This window comes from Dermacentor andersoni, chromosome 11 (assembly GCF_023375885.2).
Source record: "Dermacentor andersoni chromosome 11, qqDerAnde1_hic_scaffold, whole genome shotgun sequence".
NCBI classification, from domain to species: Eukaryota; Metazoa; Arthropoda; class Arachnida; order Ixodida; family Ixodidae; genus Dermacentor; species Dermacentor andersoni.
The window spans coordinates 24,114,957-24,135,005 of NC_092824.1; the positions used below are offsets into that span (position 1 = coordinate 24,114,957).

General features: G+C 50.5%; 1 protein-coding gene across 1 annotated transcript; it reads right to left on the bottom strand.

Moving 5' to 3' along the window:
• Positions 1-17,524: 17,524 nt before the first annotated feature.
• Positions 17,525-19,688, bottom strand: LOC129381490 (uncharacterized). The gene is made up of 5 exons (XM_055064409.1): positions 19,104-19,688; positions 18,945-19,044; positions 18,376-18,410; positions 18,094-18,201; positions 17,525-17,636 (listed from the first exon to the last, which is right to left on the bottom strand). Exons 1-5 carry the CDS (start codon positions 19,391-19,393, stop codon positions 17,525-17,527), a joined length of 645 nt encoding a protein of 214 aa, XP_054920384.1. The 5' UTR covers positions 19,394-19,688.
• Between the last annotated feature and the right edge of the window lie 361 nt (positions 19,689-20,049).

Below are 20,049 nucleotides of genomic sequence, written 5' to 3' on the forward strand. Positions count from 1 at the left end.
ACAATCTCAACATGATCTGTAGCTGCGCAGATTGAGTGTTTGTAGCCCGCTGGAATGACACGACGCATCCTGTCTATATTTTTCTGCCCCCTCTCGCATTGTTCCGGTCGTCTCCTAATGCGTAGCTCATGTCTGTGTTTCTTTTACTAGTTGTAATATTGTTTTGCTTTGTATTTTCTTTTTGTCTACTACTGCCCTACAACAATGCCTTAGAGCGTAGGTAGGCATGTAAAAAAAGCATGTGCTTAGGCACACGCTTGCTGCGCAATGTGACAGACGCGGCGATCATCTCAAAGAACTAGCTGGATTCCCCGACTGATTTTACAAGTTTGATTTGTGTTTAATTTCTACTGATCATTCACTTCTGGTGGGTTTAGTGTAAGCGATAATGTCTTGCTTCCCTGTAAAAAAAGGGAAAAAAAAATACGGCAGCTTGTGACTTAGTGCTTAATCGGGCTGCTATGCTGGGGAAACTACCTTCGGTCCCCACCATCTGTCACGTAATTCAAATGTTCTTTTTGTTAACTGTGCGCTCTTCGGTAAGACAGCAGCAGCACCCAGCAGCCCAGCAGCCGCGGCTAGCAAAATCCCGGAGGGTTCGCAAGGAAGGCTTCGCTTTAAAACTGTAGCTGACAGCTTGGAAACGTAGGTAACATTTGTTTTCCTCACAAAACCAGCATGTATGGTTTTGTTCGCTACAGTATGTAGCTAGTCATTTCATCTGTCGTTGTGAGGCATATTGAAAACGCGGGTGTGTGCCGTGTTTGAAGCGATCAACATCAACAGACAGAGGAAGAAGTAGAAGTGGAGGACCAGAGATGGCTGCCGTTCCCACCGAAAACGCGACTGTTTCTCAAGGGCAGAAGATCAACGACGGGGTCTCTCGGCGGCCACGTTCCTCAAGCAAGCGATGCGTCTGTTGGTGAGGCTCACGATTCCAGACTATAAGCATACGCATTATGTGAAATCAACGTATTTTAGCTGAAAGCTTCCCGCCCCCGCTGTGTCTCACAGTTGACGTATTCGGCCCCTAGTAGTGTGCAGCCTAGTTTTCAGGATTCGACGAGGGGCTTGGGACGACGGCATCTGCAGAGTACGGCGGGCTTTACTATGGGTGAGCGCGAGGTTTCGTGCTTTTATCTAGCAGCTAGGCACCGTGTTTGACGAATGGCGGTACGGGTATGTGCGCACTGGCTCTGACGTGACGAGGGAAACATGGTGTGCAAGGTGAAACATGTTGACACGCGCTCTCACCGTAATCTTGTCTCTGAAAAAGAATATGAAAAAGGATGACCAGCGAAGCTGTGTATGTGTGCCCCTTAACGGCGAACTTCACCTTCGCCGCGGGTCGGCCCGGCATTTCACTATCTTCGGTATTGGCGCACGTATGGGTAGTACTTAAACGGACTGGCAATTGGCCGTAATGTGTTGTGAGACGTTGATGTAAATAAAACGACCATGATTTATAGTGATCCCTTCCAGCACCCTGTTCGCGATTTAAGCAGGAATTGTACTTTTAATTTGGCAAAAAAAGTCACCAAAACCAGTAACTGGCGAGACCTGGCGGTAAAATCTTGGTAGTTCGGATGTACCGTATGAGATTACTGTACGTAAGTCGACTGCTGTTAGGTACAGTATAATTATTCCTTAAAACTCCAGTTCGTATATTAATAGACACTCGCGCATCATTCTATGCTTCGGCTACGGCAACACGCAGAACTCCTTGTCACGCGTAAAGGCGCGTTTCGATTTCGATCCGATTGGTTTCATTTTGACTGCTTAAATACCAAAGCATTTGGACAAGAAACCACGAAAACATGTAGGAATCACCGCAGAAATTATTTAAGAATTCGGAAAACGCAAACAGCAGGAACACCGACCTGATAAGCAAAATCATACTTTGTTACAGCACGGCCACACTTGTCGTTTGCCTGCCACTAATGCCGGCCTATAATCGCTATCGCGCTCGCCTATCGCCGTTTTCACTATGCTTCCAATGAACGACTCACTCAGACGGAATAATTTGATAAAAAATGTTGCACGGCGTTTTCCGCGTTAGCACTTCACGATTAGACACTCCCACCGGTAAACTTTCCTTCGTACTAAAAAGAAAATATGGGTACCATGAAAATTCACAGCCAGTCCCTTTAACGCCTGCTTTGCCTCTACCGCGGATCAGCCCGCTATTTCACTATCTTTGGGCCCACGCATGAAAAATTGTTGAAAACGTATGAAAAACTCATGAAAAACCGGACGCGATATACCAGACCGTAGCCATAGACAGCTGCGTTGTAAAAACCAGAATTCCTTGCCTGTCTTTGATGTCCGCTGCTTTTGAGTCGCCTTTTCTCTGGGCGTTCGAAGCTCGATATCTTCGCACCGTGCCAGGAATGCTTTGAGCCGGCTACTTTGATTGTGTCCGTAGCCGAGTCGCGCGAAACAGTATCACAGAAGGTGATCGCTCGAGGCTATGACCACTGAATAAAAAAGTTGCAGTGGCGTTTCACTTCATGAACGAGGGTAACGCGCAAGCGTATGGACGCTGCGAACGTGCATTGCGGCGTCGAAGCACAAACGGAAAGGGCGCGAATGCGGTCGCTACATTGATCTAGACGGTGGAACACCTGTGGCGGGCCACAGTGAACGCGCATACCGCTACGCATGCAAAGAAGAAACGCCTCGAAAATACACCATGAGCACCGCGGCGTCGAAGCAGACGTGGAAAGGATGCGAACGCGGTGATTCTCTTTTCCACCTCCAGGCGGATTCTTCCTCCGGCGGTCGCCTCCCTCGTGGAGACAAACGTAATTTAGCCGATTTAACAGACGGGGTCGTCTACGCGCACAGTTAAAACTACTGCAAAAGCTGCCCACTGGGACTTGCGTAAGCATTCTTACCAGTCGCTAACCTTGCACACTTGCGTCTCTGACGCAAGTGGACGCGTCTTGGCGACGTTTGATTGGATTCTTATTGTGTTTTATTTTTTGTTAGTTTCTTTGTTTTAAGAGGCTGCAACGCATACTCCCGTACTATCCGACAAGTTCCATAGTCTGTCTTGCCTTTCTTGTGATGAAGGTCAGATGCCGTGACGCTGGTCCGGTGCACGTAGGACAAGCTTCGCTTGCCTCCACTTTCCGGTACGAGAAGCGTTCGTAATTTTTTCCTGATGGCGTCACCTAACACGTTATCTTGGGAGAATGGGCACGAGACTAATAAACACTCCCATTACTCTCTCTCCACACACACACACACACACACACACACACACAAATATATATATATATATATATATATATGTGTGTGTGTGTGTGTGTGTAGTAGGCAAAGAGGGATTCTTCAGGCTACCTTTCAAACGTAAAGAACTTGAGTGGTGCTACAAGGTAAACAGAACAAGTATTTAATTTCGACAGTTTCGATCGGTGGACCGATCTTCATCAGGGTTTACAAAAAAATGGCAGTTCGGCCCTTGTAGTGAAGACACCAGACCGGGTGCCCGGTCGTTCTTACATGCATCTCGGTTGTAAGAACGACCGGGCACCCGGTCTGGTGTCTTCACTACCAGGGCCGAACTGCCATTTTTTTGTAAACCGTGATGAAGATCGGTCCACCGATCGAAACTGTCGAAATAAATACTTGTTCTGTTTACCTTGTAGCACCACTCAAGTGCTATATATATATATATATATATATATATATATATATATATATATATATAGATATATATATGTTGTAGCGAGGAAGGCTGGCGTGCCCTATGGACGCACTAGCATCATCGGCCCGCCGACGAAGAGGGGCTCGCGCTCTCGGTGTCTGACGCTCGACTGAGGTGGTCGCATTTCTTGGTGCTCGATAAACCACGTTACATAGTTGGTGGAGCTGTGCTGGGTAGTACTTCCCCAGCCACCCTGGAACTACGTAATCGGACACTGCCGCCATCATGCCTTACGACGCCAGCCAAATACCTCCGGCATCGCCAACATTGATTTATCCTGGCTCAGTGCGTTCACACGATCCTCCCATCTTCAATGGTTCCGACGAATACGACGTAGAAGATTGGCTGTGGATATATGAGCGGTGAGTGTCCACAATAAATGAGACGATGCTGCGAAGCTCAGTTACGTGAACTTATATCTCACGGGTGTCGGTAGCGTGTGGTACCACAACCACGAATCCGACCTCAGCACCTGGCCAGATTTCAAGGCGCGCATTACGCAAGTCTTCGGACGCCTTGAGGTGCGGAAGCTCCGTGACGAAGAGCGCTTGCGCAACCGTTCCCAGCAACCCGGTGAAAACTTCAAGTACATAGAAGACGTTGTGGACCTTTGCAAGCTCGTCGACCCATCGATGAGTGAGTCTGACAAGATCCGTCACGTAATGAAGGCCATCGCAGACGACGCATTCCAAATGCTCCTCTCGAAAAGCCCGCGGACCGTGGTCGAAGTCGCTGAACTTTGTCAAAGCTACGACGAACTCAGGAGGCAACGTCTACTCACTCGACGTTCTTCGATCCCCGATACTTCCATTGCAAGTTTAGCCGCTGTGACTAATAACGACCATCTGCTTGGCGAAATCAAGGAATTTATACGCTCTGAAGTCGCCCGCCAGCTATCCCTACTCACCGCCGTCCCAGGGCCTACGCCTTCCTTGGCTCCTACGTTGCGTCAGATGCTCCACGAACAATTAAGGGTCCAAAGCTATTCAATCCCCTCATGCAGCGCAACCATTGCCTGTACCTCTAAGCTACGCCAAGGTTGCAGCACGACCACCTCCAGCGACTTTTTCAGCACCATCATTTGCTGCACCGCCACGTCCAATCCCTCCAGTGTACACCACCAGATCACCAGCTGGCACGGGACCCTGGCGTACATCCGACAATCGCCCCGTGTGCTTCTTCTGTGGAATCCCTGGTCACGTGGTACGGCATTGTCTCCGTCGCTTATGGCTTCAAGGTAATGACCAACCTGTCCGCTCCTGCGTTTCGCCAGCTTTCGTCCTTCTCGCCACCAAATGACTCGCACTTGCCGTCTGCGACCAACGTCATTCCTTCTGCCCGTGTTCGTCGCTCGCCATCTCCTCGTCGCCGCTCACTTTCCCCCATGCGGCGGCGTCCGGCCCCATCGAAGCAGGAAAACTAGCTACCGCAGTTCAAGAGGCGAGAACTGCTGCGTTCCAGTCGAACCACACAAGGCCTCGCTCTCTTCCGACGAACGTAATCGAAGTATCTGTAGAAGGAATCGTCACACTGGCATTAGTCAACACAGGCGCCGCCGTTTCCGTAGTTACGGAAGAACCTTGTCGCAAGCTTCGAAAAGTAATGACGCCCTTATCTGCGCTGTCACGCTGGACAGCAAGTTCCCAGCGCATTACCCCCCTGTTGCCGCATCTACCGCATGTTGCCGCATATATATATATATATATATATATATATATATATATATATATATATATATATATATATATATATATATATATATATATATATATATATATATATATATATATATACATATATATATTGCCACCTGCAGTAATGGGGACAATGCAAAAGAAGAGGGGTGGAAGGCCAAGAAGGAAGAAGTGCGCTGTTGAGCCAGATAATGTTCAATATCTTGGAGTCGTTGGCCAGGTCGGGGTGGTGACTAGTAAGCGGAAAATCCCAGCAACCCGAGACGTCGGTATGGGCACTGGCGGCACAAACGATCTGCCTCCCGCAGTGGAAGCACAGAGAACGGCGGTCCGGTGTGCGCCAAACATCCGACGTCCGAGGCGTCATGCGTCGATCGTCTGCGTAATGCACTGGCTGCTCCGGCTGAAGCATAACATGAGGAGCGGCAGGCGGAAACGCTGGATGCGTGCGTCGTTCTGCGATGTATTGCACCGGTTGGGCTGGTGAAAGTCCAACCGGCTGAGCAGCGTGAAGAAACACTGGGGGCGACGAAGCAGGGAGTCTCAGGGCTTCTGCGTAGGTCGCACGGCGGTGTTCAGTCGGTGCAGGCGAGCGGAGCGCTTGGTGTATTTAATCTTTTACAACATTGGCAATGGAGCTCACCGTAGGTTGTGACGCGCCGTAAATCTGCATTTCTCCCCGCACGACGGTGCAGATGAGTTCTTGGAGGTTGTGATTGTTGCTTCCGGTCAATGTGAACATAACTGAAGCGGATGTTGCGTTTAATTGAGCTCGTAGAAGTTCGATCGCTGCAGAAGCATCTTCTCCATACTTACAGCCTGAGACAAAAATTCGGCGACAGTCTTCGGAGGGCTCCGCACAAGACCATCGAAGAGCTGCTCCTTCACTCCTCTTATCGGGTGACGGAACTTCTTGTCCGCGGACATTCCAGTGTCTGCTCGTCTGAAGAGGCGCGTCACGTCTTCGACAGATGCGGTGACACTTTCATTGGGAAGCTGGATCGCTCGTTCGCGGCGATCAGCACTGGTGTGGGTGTGTTTAGTAGCAGTTAATTTCCTTTCCCTTTGTCCTCTCGTAGCTTCAATGCTAGTCAAGGAGGGAAGGTGTTGAAGGTCCGAAGTCGGCGCCCCTCGATGATTCGAGTGCACGGTGGCAGCGCGAAGGAAGAGCCGTTGTCCGACGAAGTGACGTTTTATTCAAACGCCGAAGCGTCTGTCCGAGCCCAAGCCCGAAGCTCCGCTCTCTCTCCACACAACCAAACATGACTTTTTAAGCCCTCAGTTGTACAAAGGATTCGCAAACCAGCCAATCACACATGCGAGTTCACATCATTGTAACCAATAGCACAACCACCTTCGTGCCGCACACAGCATTGGTGGAAACAGTGGCACTCTTTAGAACACGCCAGGGGATAGGATTCTCAAACACACGTGCCACCTCCCTCTCCCCTACGTTGGGCTGCGAGTATCGGCCCCTGACGTCTTCCCTCTTTTCACCTACAACCGGCGGCCATGCAAGCTGCCGAGAATGTTCCGTGAAATCGCGGATTATTAACTGCATATCCGCCGCACAGCGGGCTACCGTGCCAGTACTGAGAAATCTGTCTCCCGTGCAGCTCTGTGCCGGTTCGCTTGAAATACAAACACCATAATTGGGACCCGATGACAATCGCACACAAAAGCATTCCTCGGCCGTAGCCGGCAAAGTGGTAAAGCTACCGCCATTTTCACGGTAATCCTTAGCAGGCGCACGCGGATGCCAAACATCAAACCGGCTGGGCAGCGTCGCGTCGCCCAATTTCCGTGACCGTCGACGGGACATTTGGGGAGCGCATGGGCATTAGCGGTGGCGGTGACCTCAAGCACTCAACCTCCAACCAAGCGCGGTATATCCCGGATGTTCGCGCAGCTCGAAATTGCGCAGTTGTCTCCGTTCGCGTCGAGTTCGTGTGTTAATTTTGCGCGTTTCCACCATTGCTTGAAAAGGCAATGATGAACCCTGAGCAAGAAGAGGCAGTACTGCTAGGCCTGTTGGCAAGCACCTTTCTGGCGATGCGTGACGCGCAGAAGCATTCGCCGAAGAGACGACGCCACCGGCGTTGCTGGGTTCGTCCTGCTTTGCAAGGGCGCGCGTAGCTTGGTCACGCCACCTTGTCAGGTCGCTTATACCTTGTGCTTCGCGTGGTACTTGTCGAAAAGGACGGGGCGGTTACGCACCAATTCGATGAGCATTTCCGATGTCGCGACGCGTTCGAAGACTGCGATATGACGCACGGAGGAAGGAAACTAAGGAGAGGCCCTGACGTCACTCTTTGTGAAGCAAAAGTGAAGCCGGAATTTGGCGTTGCTCATGGCGATGCTCCGCCTTTTGGGCCACCATCCTCTCTTGTTTACATCTTTCGCGAAACCACGCCGCGCTGCGCGTGGTGTCGCGCGCGCTCGCGCAACATCTGGCAGAGCACGGTGCAGGTAACACAGCGCAACAAGACACGGTGACTAACGCAAACCCGCCCACTCAGCGCCTTTGCCACGGCCCGAAACCTACCAGCAGAGCAACACGTGTGAGCGCTCAAAACCATAACAACGCCGCCATTGTGGCCCAAAAGGCGTGGCCATACAACAAAAAAAATAAAGAAGCAGCAAAAAAATGAGAACCTACTACGTCATTTCCGCCACACTTTTCTCCTAGCGCGCGGAGTGGCTAGGGCCTCTCCTTAGTTTCCTTCCCCCGTGGATATGACGAGAGCGTTGGGCTTGGCCGCCATCTTTCGAATTGCTGAGACGCGCTCCGATTGGTTCGCGGCGAGGCAATCCGGCGGCAGCTGCCGCAAAAATCGGTCCGGGAGCGATCGGCGCGGAAGGGGCTGTTCCGGCGGATCTCGCCGCCGCCGAACTGGGTTCCGCCGAATTGGGCGCAGCTCCAGATGCCGAATGCCTCAGGTGAACGCGCCATGACTGTAGCTGACGGCGGAACTCATGCCACGACGTCAGTTGCTCCTCACGGTTTTAGAACCACATACGCGAGCCGTCCTCCTAGCAAACAGAGACATTGTACTCGGCCATACAATTTTCGACGTCTTCGAATACGTCGTCATGGAACGACTTTGGAACCCATGGGTTCTGAATTGTCTACCGGGTCGGTCATCGCGCTGTCCATACCAGTTGAGGTGGTTAGAATCGCTGTGTTGTCTTCTGGAAGCAGTCCCCTGACCAGCGGCTGGCCCAATGGACGGGTCTCTCTATTGGCACTGGGCTGGTGGTTCCCCTCCCAGGAGGAGTATGCGGCATGAGTGAGAAATACCCAGCACCTCCACCAGTTTGTCACGTGTCTCCAAAGAGGACTGGAGGCGTTTAATGGGGACAGCTGGCTTTCTGAAAAACAACGGCGGTGGGACCAAGCTATCGAGCGGGCGGGGTTAGTACGCGCACTTAGAGCGTACATAGACAAAGGGACCGAAAGAACGACGCAGACAAGCGCTGACTTCTAAATGAACTTTTATGTCAAATAACAAGCATATATAACCAACTTGTTTTCGAGGCGGCGTTTTTTCTCTTGGTGTCTTGGCTATATATGCTTGTTATTCCAAATAAAACTTCAGTTGGAAGTTAGCGCTTGTCGTCGTCGTTGTTTGGGTCCCTTTGCCTATGTACGCCCTGCAAGTCTCAATATTACAGCTGCTGTCTGCGGTCATAGAATGTGATGTCTTGAAGCTTCCTGAGCGCGCTGCCGCTATGCTTGTTAATTTAGTTAATAAGCGATTGTTGCCAAGTTTATACGACCGATAAAGCTACTATCCTTACTTCGTATAGCAGTGTATTAATTTGCTATCGCAATCGATGCTTCGCCTCTAAGGCCAAACTGCGACTTTATTTGTTTTGTTTACTTTTACATAAAACTGCTTCAAAAAGCATTAGGACGCATCTTTAGCATTAATACTGCGCATTGATAGTGTCCTCGCCATTTTTATATAGTTCGCTACCATTCGGCTGATTTAATTTTGTTGTTTCAGGGTAGTAGCTGCCTTGCTGAGCGGCGGCCTCAACACTGCCTTGGCGGTCTTTGTGCTCCTACCAATCGTTTCAAGATCTGGCCCTAAAGCACCAAGAGGCTGCCTCATCGCGAGGACGCCGAACGGTTACGCCAAGGGAAGCCTACTTCAGTTCAAGATCAACGGCACATCGTACAACTCCGTCGCCTTCTACGGCATCCCGTTCGGCGCCTCGACGACCGGAGACGGGCGGTTCGCTGAGCCCCGATGCGCCCAGCCCTGGCACGACCTGTTCAACGCCACGTACAAACGACCCCCCTGCGCCCAGTCGGACACGCATTTTGGTCGCACTTACGTCATCGACGCCTCGAACACCACCGAAGACTGCCTGCACATCAACGTCTGGGTGCCCGGCAAATGCGTGACCGACCTGTTGGGCGGCGAAAACCATCGCGCCGTCGTCTTCTGGCTCTTCGGTGGCTCTTTCGTGGGCGGAGGCAACAGCTACGACTTCTTCGACGGCCGCTTCGTGGCAGGCTTGGGAGACGTGCTCGTCGTCACGCCTAACTACCGGGTGACGTCGTTCGGCTTCCTCAACTCGGGAACGGGCCGTGAAGTTGCGGGCAACATGGGGCTGTACGACCAGCTTCTGGCGCTCCGCTGGCTTCGGGAAAACGTCCACCGGTTCGGCGGCGACCGCGACCGCATACTAATCGCCGGACAGAGCGCCGGCGCCATCGCGTCCTCCATGTTGATGGCGAGCCCGATAATGTCGCAGTACGGCCCGTACCGCAGGGCGTTTCTCATGAGCGGCTCGGCGTACTTTCCGCTGCCCCGGAACGAGGGACCCGAAGCGCGACGGAGCTTCTCGCGCCTGGCCGCCAACGCCGGCTGCCAGTCGGCGCGCGTCGCCGACGCCGTGCACTGCCTCCGAAACCGGAGCGCGCCGGATATCTTGAAGGCCACCAAGAATATCTCTCTGTTTTTCATGCCATCCTTCGAGGCGCCCCTATTTCCTGGCAAGATGGACTCTCTCGAGCGGCGGTTCGTAGCGGCCCGAGCGCGGGACACACTGATCTCCAACGTGGCGATGGAAGGGCAGGCCTTCTTTGAAATGCTCTTGCCAGACATAGCAGGTACGCAAAAAAAGATCACGGCGCAAGTGCTGAAACAAACTTTTCCTTATTTGTTTGGCGACGCGTCGGACTCTGTGATGGAGTTGGTCATTCCTTTATTGAAGACCGAGTACGACCTTGAAGCCCCCAACCACCGCGGTTGGATACAGGTTATCGGTGACACCTTGTTCCGTTGCCCCGTTGCTTCCTTCGGGAAAAGTTTGGCCACCCTGGGAAAGAATGTGTACTACTTGCAGTACACGCCCAGACCTTCTTTTTCCACGTTTTCCGGAGAAAATGCGACGCACGGAGACGATGTGCCAATGCTGTTTGGGTTCCCGTACACCTACCCGTATTTGGCTACTGACGAAGAAAGGGCGATGTCCTACCGCATGATCACAATGGTGTCCAGCTTCGCAAAAGACGGGTGAGTGGTTTAGGAACTTGCTGCAAATTAATCTGGGGTTCCTTTACCAACTGGTTCGTTGCGTTTAACATCCGCAACCCACACGTCGCGGGAGGAAGGTTCGGGGTCAGAGCTTTGAGGTCTTTAACGTCCATCCAAAGCTCGACACACTCATGTCTTTGCATTCCGCTTGGCTCGCGTTGGAATACGGCCGTCATAGCCGGAAATTAAGCAAGGGACCTCCTGTTCTGAGGCACAGCCATAACCATTCGGTGCCCGCGTTGTGCGTACATGTGCGGCCCGACACGCGATGTTCAGACTTCATTAAGGTTTCGATCGTTAATGTTTGCTGACTTGCTTGTAATATCAGCGTACGAGAGTTTTAGGAAAGTACTCCGCACGTTCCGTTCCGCAGTTGAACAGTGGCCACTGTTCGTGGCTGTGCGCCTAACAGTGGCTGTTCGTGGCTACTGTGGCTGTGCGCACGAGGTCGCGGGTTGGAGTCTCGGCTTTCAACTCTGAGCAAGGCTGGCCCACTATGCGAAATATTGAACCATAAGGAACGTGCTTACATTTCTGGCGGTTCCCTTTTGTAACACGAGGATCTGGTCCTCAGTGCATACATATTGTTACACCCACGAAAGATCTTAATTCAGAGGCCAGGTATAGATAGTGACGACGGTCTCAATCAGGCGAGTGCTTATTGAGCTTCAGGTAGCCAGCACAACGTCGTTGTCTTCTGTCTTGGATGCGCCACATCAAACGCACATGGGTTTAACAACAAATATATATATATATATATATATATATATATATATATATATATACACACACACACACTCAACGGGACAGTCTCAGCTGAAACCGATTCAGCGCAAATCACCGAGTTCATCAGCGTCTCTCTCTTTCACTCTGAAAAGTGGCAGAATGGGTAGTCTACAGTACAATATGGACATTCATATACAGTGAGCGCTAGGGCTAGGTGCGCGTGTTGGAACCCCTGACTGCCGAAATTTGTCCCAAGCCATCCGCCACGGCATTTCCCGCAACCCGGGCGTTGAAAGTCAATTTCTAAGGACTTGTATATGAACTCTACAGAGCATATCTGTGTTGCTTACTTCATTATGTCCGGGAAAACTGAGCCCCTTGGTTGGACGACGCCTGCTTACACGTTACGTTCATTTCTGGTCGCTCTTTTTTGAACCATCCTGGCAGCTCCTCCGCCCCTGTTCTCAAAGACCAAAACTAATCCTTACACATTTTCACCCACTTATTCGAATGAAATTCCTAGCACGCAGCGATCTGGAGCCCTGTCCACATGGGAGCGAGGAAAACCGCGCCTAAGCCGAACCTTCTACTAGCCGCTTCTAGTGCAATCTGCATAGTCGCGTGATCGAGTTTCGGGCGGATCTCGGTGATCTCGTTCGCACTCCCAGGTTTCGAGTGGGAGAGCGGCGCCCTGACGGGACCAGCCGAATGGGAACCGCACTGCGAGAGTTCTCTATAGCTCTAGAAAGCGGCCTTTCAAATGTGCCATTAATATTCTTGCCCCGGGGGGTAAAAGGGACATAGACTCTTCCGAATAAAATCAAGATTTCGTTGGATGTGCCCTTCTTCAAAGGAAAGCGCCAAGGAGGGTTTTCCCTTATTCAGCCGCTGTTTTTAACGAAGACAATTGGTTTCCTTTGGGGATTTACACAGGAAAATACAAAATTAGGCGCCATAATAGACAGCCAACGGGAAGAAACAAACACGACAGAGCGCTAACTTCATACACAAAGAAATATATCGGAAGCGATACAGGGTTCCTTGATCTTTAGCACGCCTGTTTAACCCTTCATGTAATGGCCGACGTATCGTTCTTCCTACGTTGAGTTTGATGCCTCAAGATTTCGATTTAGTCGTCCGAACCTAACGCATAGCCTACAGTAGCGTTTTTGATAACGTGGACTGAGTTTCGATTAGTAGATAGTTAACGAAGCAGTTAATTGCTATTCTAAGCATATAGGCTTTTACTGGAACATTTCATTGCTTCCTTGCACAAATGGTGTCTCCTTAGCCAGAATAAAGGTGAAGTACTTGTTCAATGTTTCCTTGACGTGTAACGGCGTTCCGGCATTAGAGTGTCGAAAAATATGTTCGTGCAATCAAGGCAGCGCATTCGTTACGTCAACTCGGCAAAATGTTCACGCTTTGGGATGAGTAAGTGCAGGTTTACAGTTCGCGCTCGGGCTAACTTCTCTCTCGTGCGTTACCTTTTATTGCGAGTAATTTTGTATCGGTGCATTGTTGATCACACTGGCTTCTATAGGGTCCCTTTTATTTAGGCCGACGATGGTAACGGCGGTGATTGTGGCCCGCAGGTCTCTCCCAAGCCTGGAGGACGGGAGTCCCTGGCCGCTCTTCTCGAAGGCTTCCAACTACTCGTTCGTCGACCTCGCACACTCCGGGTTCACGCTTGGCGGCGCCACTCCCGAGTGTCCCTTGCTAGAGATCATGAGGATGATCTTGAACCCGGACAAGTCGGACCGGCGAGCTATCGACAGTGCTTGGACGCCCGAAGTCGTCAGCTTGGCACTGGACATGCTTGCCGCGATACCGGCGCGAGCTCTTGAGATCGCCGCCACCACTCATGCCCATGCTTACAAAGGCCAATGAATATGCCATACGCTCGAACCCTCCAGTGTTCACTGCGCCTTTCGGGGTGTTAAAAAGCTATCAGCTTGCAACACGTTGTGCGTCGCTGATGAATTGCCCATCTGAGGGGCGTTTGTTTTCATTACAGTGGTTTCACCAAGATAAATTGCAAAGAATAAGGGCAACATTGGACTTTAGTCTACCAAGGGAGCAGGCTGGTTTCAGGAAGGGACACTTTACAATGGATCACGTCCATGTCATCGATCAGGTAATCGCGAAATCTATAGAGTACAATCAGCCTCTCTATATAGCTTTCACGAATTAAGAAAAGGCGTTTGATTCAGTAGAGATAGTAGCAGTCATAGAGGCATTACGTAATGATGGAGTACAGGACGCTTACGCGAATATCTTGGAAAATATCTACATAGATTCCACAGCTACCTTAATTTTCCACAAGTAGGAAGACACGTATAAAGGCGTCCGACACGGAGACACAATCTCTCCAATGCTATTCACGGCGTGTTTGGAAGAAGTATTCATGCTATTAAACTGAGAAAACTTAGGAGTGAGGATTAACGGCGAATATCTCAGCAACCTTCCATTTGCAGATGACATATTGCGCTGTTCAGCAACACAGGGGACGACTTACAACAAATGAGTGAAGACCTTAACAGAGAGAGAGTAAGAGTGGGGTTGATTAATATGCAGAAGACGTAGGTAATGATAAATAGGCGGGCAAGGGAACAATAGTTCAATATGGCCAGCCAGCCTCTAGAGTCTGTGAAGGAGTACGTTTACCTAGATCAATTACTCTCAGGGCACCCTGATCATGAGAGGGAAGTTCGCAGAATAATAAAAATGGTTTGAAGTGCATACGGCAGACATTGTAAGCTCCTTACTGGAAGCTTACCATTATTACTGAAAAGGAAGGTATACAATCAGTGCATTTTACGAGTGCTGACATATGGGGCAGAGACATGGAGACTGAAAAGAAGCTTGAAAACAAGCTAAGGACCGCGCAAAGAGCGACGCAACGAAGAATGCTAGGCGTAACGTTAAGAGACAGGAAAAGAGCGGTGCGGATCAGAGAGCAGACGGGGATAGCCGATATTCTCATTGACACTAAAAGAGAAAGATGGAGCTGGGCAGGTCATGTGTGGCGTAGGTTATATGACCGGTGGACCATTAGGGTTACAGATTGGGTGCCAAGAGAAGGGAAGCGCTGTCGAGGACGGCAGAAGACTAGGTGGGGTGATGAAATTAAGACATTCGTAGGTGCCAGTTGGAACCGGTTGGCGCAGGACAAGGGTAATTGGAAATCGCAGGGAGAGGCCTTCGTTTTGCAGTGGTAATAAAATAGGCTGATGGTGATGCTGAAGATGACAAACCCATTAAACAAGGCACTGAACGACCCTTTACACGCGTTTTCTTTTGTATCTTGTATAACTATTCACATTTGCACAAAGCAATAAAGTTGGCCACCTGAGCGAAATTAGTCGTAAATGTAGAATTTAGAGGCAGCAGACGGAGGAATACCGCGCAGGAAGTTATCTGATCTTGCATGTGAGTGCAGGGGTATACCGACGTTGAGGGGGACTTAGAGAAATGAAAATTTATTTACATTATGCGCAGAAATAGAAGGACGCAAAACAGTAAAATGCCATCGACGGCCAGAAACAAATCGAACGCTGGGTCCTGCGGCAAGAAGAACGTCTCTCTCTTTTCCGATGGTTCCTTTCGTTATAGCCCCTTCAGTCTGTCGGGGTCACGTTATTTTCAGCCAGTCGTCGAGCCTATGCAGGTGTCATTTTGATCCAATCGGTAAGCCAGAAAAGGTGTATTTCACTGTCATCCAATCGTAGGGCCCGTGCAAGTGGCGTCATGTTCGGCCAATGGGGACACTCCACGGGCTCTATTCTTCGATGGCTGCCTCCGTCGGGCGTTGCCTCTTCGCCTAGAAAGCGCTCCAGTGGAAGGGACGGGTCGTCTTGACCGGCGGTCCTGTGCAGCAAGCCGCATTTTCCGTAACGAGGGTCGACGACCTCGAACGGTCCCGGCTTCCAGTTGCCTTCCGGGAAGCGTCACGCAGGGGAAAGACAAAAGCTCCCCGCGCAGCAGACGAGGGTGGGATTGCCAAACAGCCTGGCAGGTCCGGTGGCACGGTGGACGCACTCCTGCGCACCGTAGTTGCAGTGCGACGGCGGTGCGCAGAGAGAGACAAGAACCATTAACCATCACGTTTGTGACAGTATAGTGTAGGTGGCTACAGACATCTTACAGTGAGCAGACTGCACACCACCCACTAGGGGCTGGTACGCACCCGCCGCCATCGAGCGCCACCTGAATCGAGAGCATGCAGGCACGAGCAGCTGCCCGCCCTGGCAGCAACGTCCCGCCGAGAGGCCGGGAATCGCTTAGTTCTATCTATTAAAATGTGGAAGAGCAGAGGGAAGACGCTCGATCGTCGTGAACTACAAGAACTGCGACACAGACTCGAATGTGTGGGACGACTTGCAGTCGGACCGAGACTGAGTACTCACTCGTCTCTTCGATAAAGATCATAATTCCATATTCATCTGTGCCAAAATTAAGGCTTAGATCTGTCGCTTCGTTGCCACACGTATTCGCAAGTGTCTCTAAGTATCTTGCATTGTCCGCTAGTGGCACTATGTCGTCCGCCGCATACATCAGTCCTGGGCTTTTCTGCTGCACCATTCGTCCATCATGCTGGTAGGACAAATCAAACCTTAATTCACTACTTTCCAGTCGGGTTTCCGCGCCCTTAACATGAAGCGTGAACAGCAATGGGGACGGAGGACATATTTGCTTCGGTCACTGGTGAATTTCTGCCACTTCGTCACATTTTCGGCCTTGCCACACCATTTGGTCTCGGTGTATTGGCGCCAAATATGCGCGTCGCACGGCGGTCATGTTGAGCGCTGAACCTGTCGAGAGTGCTTTCAGCTTTCAAAATATTAAGTCGCCGGAAAGTGCGCTTTTGCCGCTGTCGCCGCTTGAATCGGTATCGGCGCGTTTGTCGATTGCGACTGCAACCAGTAAAGATACGATTAGCCTATTTCCATGAGTAAAATATATCGGTGTGTCGCCGAACTTAGCCCTCGCGGTTCTACTAGCGGAAATGAAGGCGACAACAGCACGCCGTTTTTGAAGGGAGCAGCAGCGGCACAATGGTTTGTGACGGTGGTCGCGGGCACGAGGCCAATACGCAAGTAGAAAGGAATACGAACGGTTTTTTTGGGGTGAGTGCCAGTCCCGCTGCTACATTCGTGACCGTTACGAGAATAAAATTGCAGTTGTTTTATGCAGCGTCCCAGAATGAAACAAAATTTTTGCCGATGAATCTAAGGTGCTGTGGCGCGCAATTACTAATTTTCGGTGAGTGCGGCCACCCGTCGCCGAATTAGGCGGCGTAATGTGTGGCGAAAACAGTTGAAAAATTTTAGCTACAGATGTGAGCTTGCTCACAGGACTCGTATGATGTATAGCATGTCGGCTGAACCATGCGGCCCCGCATTGGCGTCTGTGTCAGCAGGTGTTTGGTGTGTTGCGACACCACGTACCCGAGCACACGAGAATTGGAACCTCCCGCGTTTAACCGTGCGCGGCTTAGCCGTGTCCGGGGAAAGGGGGATCGTGGGCGTTGAGCTGATGCCGGGTGTTTGGACCTTTAAGGCCCCCCGGAAAGAGGCAAATACTATTGAACAAAAATGGGTGCACGCATTACGCCTTTCGTCCAAAAGATCCTCCTGTGTTACTCATACAAGGCAACAAGGAAACTTAAAACTCAAAATGAAGCAACAATTCATGCCTCAAATGAAAGTTAACTTCTAAAACTCAAACAGCAATAAATAAATAAAATAAACTGAACTCATAAAACACAATAAATGAATAAAATGACATTGAAAAGGTGAAAATAAACAATAAATTAATTTCTTGATGCAGGTACGCAGCTATGTCCCGTGCCATGGAGCGCTCCTGCCCCATGATGCCCTCCTGAGCTGCTGCTGTCCTCTCTGCCGCGACAGCGAGGCGGGTGGTGGATTCTTCAATCCTCCGCAGCACCTGGAATGAATAATCGTGGTGGAACTGTTCGCATGAGTTGCTGATGACTCGCAACCAGCTCATGGCTGGAAGCTGCTGTTGTCAAGAATCGCAACGTGCACAACAATTCCCTCTCTGTTGAAGAGCCACTGGCCTGATGTCATCCTATGGCAGTGTCAAGCGTCGTGTACAAGCTATGCCCTCTTTGTTATGACAGACAAAGACCTGCTGGAACTATTCTTCCGTCATCTACTCAAATGCATCTCTCACCACCAAACAGCCCTTTTCAGGGCTAACCAACCTTTTGCCCGGCGGTTGATCATTGGCAAGATACGATACCGAGCCCTCAATACGACGCATATTTCTTTGTTTACATCCCAAGTTGGTTTGTTTTTCAGATTCACGATTCACTTATGATAACAGAACATAAAGAATACTTACGTCCTTCATGTAAAATGACACCAAAGGATCTACCAACCTGGAGCATCTCGTCGCCCTGTTTGAGGCTGCGGGCACATTGCGACGACATGGTCGGGAGGGTGTCCGCCCGTCGCGGTCGCTGTCCACGTGGTGGCCGTGCAGGACGCTGCAACACGGAAAGCATGCAGCATTTTCTACAGTTTCACTGCATTTTATGGTATGCATAAAAGTGGTTATGGCCATGTTATGGCTTATTGGGCTAGTTAAATAAAATACGAGAGCTTATTTTCTCTAACAGCTTGAGGATCAATAACTTACCAGGTGCAGCAGCCACCCTTACCGTGACTGATGTGCCGCGCGGTGGATCCTCTGCCACTGTAGAGTAAACACATTAAATGTTTACAAACTGCACACACATTTGGTGATAATTAAAACACTCATTCCTCTGATGCTTAAGTGTCACTGTGCTCCTCATGCCCGCAGCCTCGTCCGTAGCTTCGACGACCTCTATAGCTGCAGTGCGAATGTCAGCCTGCTGGAAAGTGTCATGAGCATGTCCCTCCACTACGTGGCTATTCGTTACACTGCCTATGTTACAAGTTTTCGTACTACATATTTGCGGAAATATTCTGCAATTATTAAGTGCTTAATAATCCCATGTATTACTATTCTCGTGCAGTTCCCTGAAGGCATATTATTTCTGTGATGATCACTTAATCCCCCTTTTCCCAAAAGCGCAGCCAACTGAGATTCTAGTTGATTAACCTACCTGCTTATCCATTCTCTCCTGCGCTATTTGCCTGTTCACCAAAGTGTCGTGTTCCACTAAAGGTACCACTTACAGATAATGGCAAACTCTAAGTCGGCACCGTTCAGGAACCCATGCTATTATGGCGGCAGTGTGCTTACCTCTTGGTAGGGAAGGGTGGTGATGCCACGCAAGCGGACTGTCCCCGTCAGCTGCAGTACTCGGCCGTGGAAGACGGAAAAGCGACCCCCTCCAGTGCTTCTGAATATACACACCAATGTTGAAGGACAAATCGCCCAGACCATTCGACGGTCACTCACCTTTGCTCTTGGGCGATTGTGGTAGCGTCGTGGCGGGCCTCGAACACCTGTTTTCGCCACCACTCCTGCCACTGTTTCACCGTTTTTATGACAGGCCCTTCCTCGTTCAGCGCATGGGCCAGCTGCTGCCACGGCCGTCGCCAGTTGCCAACAGTGAAGCCTGGCCCCAGCTTGCTGGATCTTAAAGCCAGCTGGGGATGCTGCTCCATAAAAGTGAGAACCGTCTCCCGCTGGCCCTCGGAAACACGCGGTTCCTTGATGGGTGCGCAAGGTGTCAGGTTTTGCGCCATGGCTCTCCCATAGAATGAAGAACTTTGGCTTTCTGCACGCAACTGCTGGACTGAACCAACCACTTCAAAAGTTGCGCCGTTTGCTTGAAACGGGGTAGTGGCTAGCGCCACCAGTAAACGTTTCGCAAAGCTGCGACGCCACCTAGCACCATTTCAAGACATTAACCCCAATAATTTGTTTCAGTCATTCCGCATTCCAAATTGAATCTTTCAAAATCAACAACACATTTTGCTACTCAGTCATAATAGTAAAATCTTTCTCAAAATGTTAGAAACGCTTCTCAATATGTTATACGTTCCCCAAGCAGACGTCAAAAGATTGATGCAGGCTTCCCCTTCGCTCATTGGTTGTTTGCTTCCTCTCGTTCTCGCAAACATTGCGGACCGCCTATTTCGTGATGTAAAGAATGGACCGCCTCCGTTCGATTTTGGAACGCGTACAAGATCGCGCCACAAGTGTCCATAATGAGCGCTAACCTATGTCGTCGCCTCAAAAAGTTCTTACGCACACCATCACTCGAGCCGTATGCATCACCGATGGCGCCACTTTTGCCGTCAGGGTATGTGCACTGCTCGCATAGGAATTGCTGCCCGCCGAGTCAGTCCTGCTCACTGTGCTGACCAGTTGCCCTCATGACCTAATCTTCGGGCTCGAC